This window comes from Fulmarus glacialis, unplaced genomic scaffold (assembly GCF_000690835.1).
Source record: "Fulmarus glacialis isolate BGI_N327 unplaced genomic scaffold, ASM69083v1 scaffold511, whole genome shotgun sequence".
NCBI lineage: Eukaryota > Metazoa > Chordata > Aves > Procellariiformes > Procellariidae > Fulmarus > Fulmarus glacialis.
In genome coordinates, this window is record NW_009193154.1 from 1 (window position 1) to 2,042 (window position 2,042).

The following is a 2,042-nucleotide window of genomic DNA, read 5'->3' on the forward strand; positions in this document are numbered from 1 at the left end:
GGCTGAAGGAGATCGGGACCCCGATGGGTGGGGAAGGAGGGACCCTGAGCCAGGGCTCTGAATGTGGGGATGCTGCTCTCTGTAAGCCTGCAGCCTTGGACCCGCACCCCAGACCCCTGCCCTGGGCTGTGCCCCAGCTAAGCCAGGATGCCCGGTGCCCTGTGAGCGGGGAGGAGCATTTCCCCCTCCGCTGGCAGCTGAGGCTGAGTCACCGGCATGCTACGTGAGCTACCTCATCATCACAGCAGCACTCTCATGTCAAGGGATGCGTTGCGTTGGTTGCAATGGACCTTACAACCTGCCTTGCCCCCACGTTTTGGGAGGGATGCCCTGGCACCGATGCCATGAGGCAGGACCCCTCCAAGCCCTGGTGATGGCTGTATCCCGCTGCAACGGTGGTGGCCTGTCCACAGCAGCGCTGGGGCTGTTTCTTTACTGTTTCAAAGCAAGGAGATTTGCAGCCGTTTCTCAAATCCCATGTTTGCTTGAGCCCTTTCTGGGGATTTTGGATAGGGCCAATAATACCCTGGGCTGCTAATCCCACTGCCCACCCGGTGGTCCTGCAGCTCTGGGCTTTGCATCCCCTGGTCCCATCCCTCCAAGCAGACAAGGCTCACCCCAAACTCCTCATCCTCCTGGCTGTGTCCATCCATCCCCATGCCTCCCAACATCAGTAGGGATGCAGCCCTTGCTAACAGTGGCTGTGGTCTCTGCTGTGGGGACGAGGAGCCTGGAGGGAAGGGGATGGGAGGGCTTTGGTGGATGTCACCTCTTGGTTGGAGGGCAGGCAACCTCTCTCCATGCTCCCCTGGCCCACCAGGCCAGCGTGCCGGGGCGTTTGGTCTCTGATCCCTGCGTGCCTTTTGACAGACAAACTTTGCTTCAACACCTTCTTCAACTACGAGGACATGCAGGAGATCACGAAGCACTTTGTGGTGTGCCATGTGGACGCGCCGGGCCAGCAGGCAGGAGCCTCGCAATTCCCTCAGGGGTAGGTGCCAGCTTCAGGGGCTCGCTATGCCCGCCGGGACGTCATCTCCCTGCCTGCTGGGTTGTCGCTGCCTGGGCAGTTGTGCCATGCCAGCAGGTCTCTCCGAACCATGTCAAAGCCCGTGGCAGCCGACTGGCCCAGGGTGGGCAATGGGGTGGTTTGCGGGTGGGTGGCATTTCCCTGCCCACTTCGGGCAGCCCAGCTGCCCTGTCCCAGCCTTCCCGCTCTGTGTGGGTCCCATAACTACCGTCCTGTGCCTCCCTGTGCCGCAGGTACCAGTACCCATCCATGGACCAGCTGGCTGCCATGTTACCTAGCGTGGTGCAGCATTTTGGGTGAGTCAGCCTTTCCTCCTCAGCTGCTGGCTGAGGGTGCTGGGCAGGGAGATGGGCAGGAGGCAAGGGTTTGGGGCTGGGGCAGTTGTCCCTGTAAGCTGGTACCCTACACGTCTTCTTATGCTCCATGCTGTGGGAGGAGGGCTGCCCCAGGGAACCTGTGCTGGAGCCCACTGTTGCCCCACATGCACCTCTCCGCTTTCCAGGTTCAAGTACGTGATCGGGATCGGTGTTGGGGCAGGAGCCTACGTGCTGGCCAAGTTTGCGGTGAGTCTGGGGCTGGGATGGGCTGGCCCTGAGTTGCCCATACCTGCTGTCAGCCTGGGGCATGGGGAAGAGCAGGAGCTGACACCCCTGGGCAAGCTGTGCTGCTGCGAAGGCTCCTGGAGGGACAAGGGGGCCGCAATGGCAGTGCCATGGCCATGGTGGCTGGGCAGTCTTGCCACAGGTCTCCCATCGCTCCCAGGGCAGGGCCACATCAGCCCCGTGCAATGTCTGTGCAGTGGGCAGCAGTGCTGGTGGGGGGCTGCCCTGGGCGCATCTTCCCTTCCCACTGAGCATCACTTGCTCACTGCAGCTCATCTTCCCTGACCTGGTCGAAGGACTGGTCCTCATGAACATCGACCCCAATGGCAAAGGCTGGATTGACTGGGCAGCTGCCAAGGTAGGCAGGGCCCTGACCCCGGCTCCCAGCCCTGATGGCTCCCTGGGGCAGG

The 2,042-nt window shown here is 62.0% G+C and overlaps 1 protein-coding gene across 1 annotated transcript in view; it reads left to right on the forward strand.

The window, feature by feature from the left end:
- Positions 1-870: 870 nt before the first annotated feature.
- The window catches only part of NDRG4 (NDRG family member 4), a gene marked incomplete at its 5' end in the record, with an annotated part of 5,417 nt that continues 4,245 nt past the window's right edge, over positions 871-2,042 (forward strand). Inside the window, 4 exons of the mRNA XM_009587324.1 lie at positions 871-991; positions 1,264-1,326; positions 1,533-1,593; positions 1,904-1,990. Coding sequence (XP_009585619.1) covers positions 871-991; positions 1,264-1,326; positions 1,533-1,593; positions 1,904-1,990 — 332 coding nt within the window. The remainder of the gene's footprint in view (positions 992-1,263; positions 1,327-1,532; positions 1,594-1,903; positions 1,991-2,042) is intronic.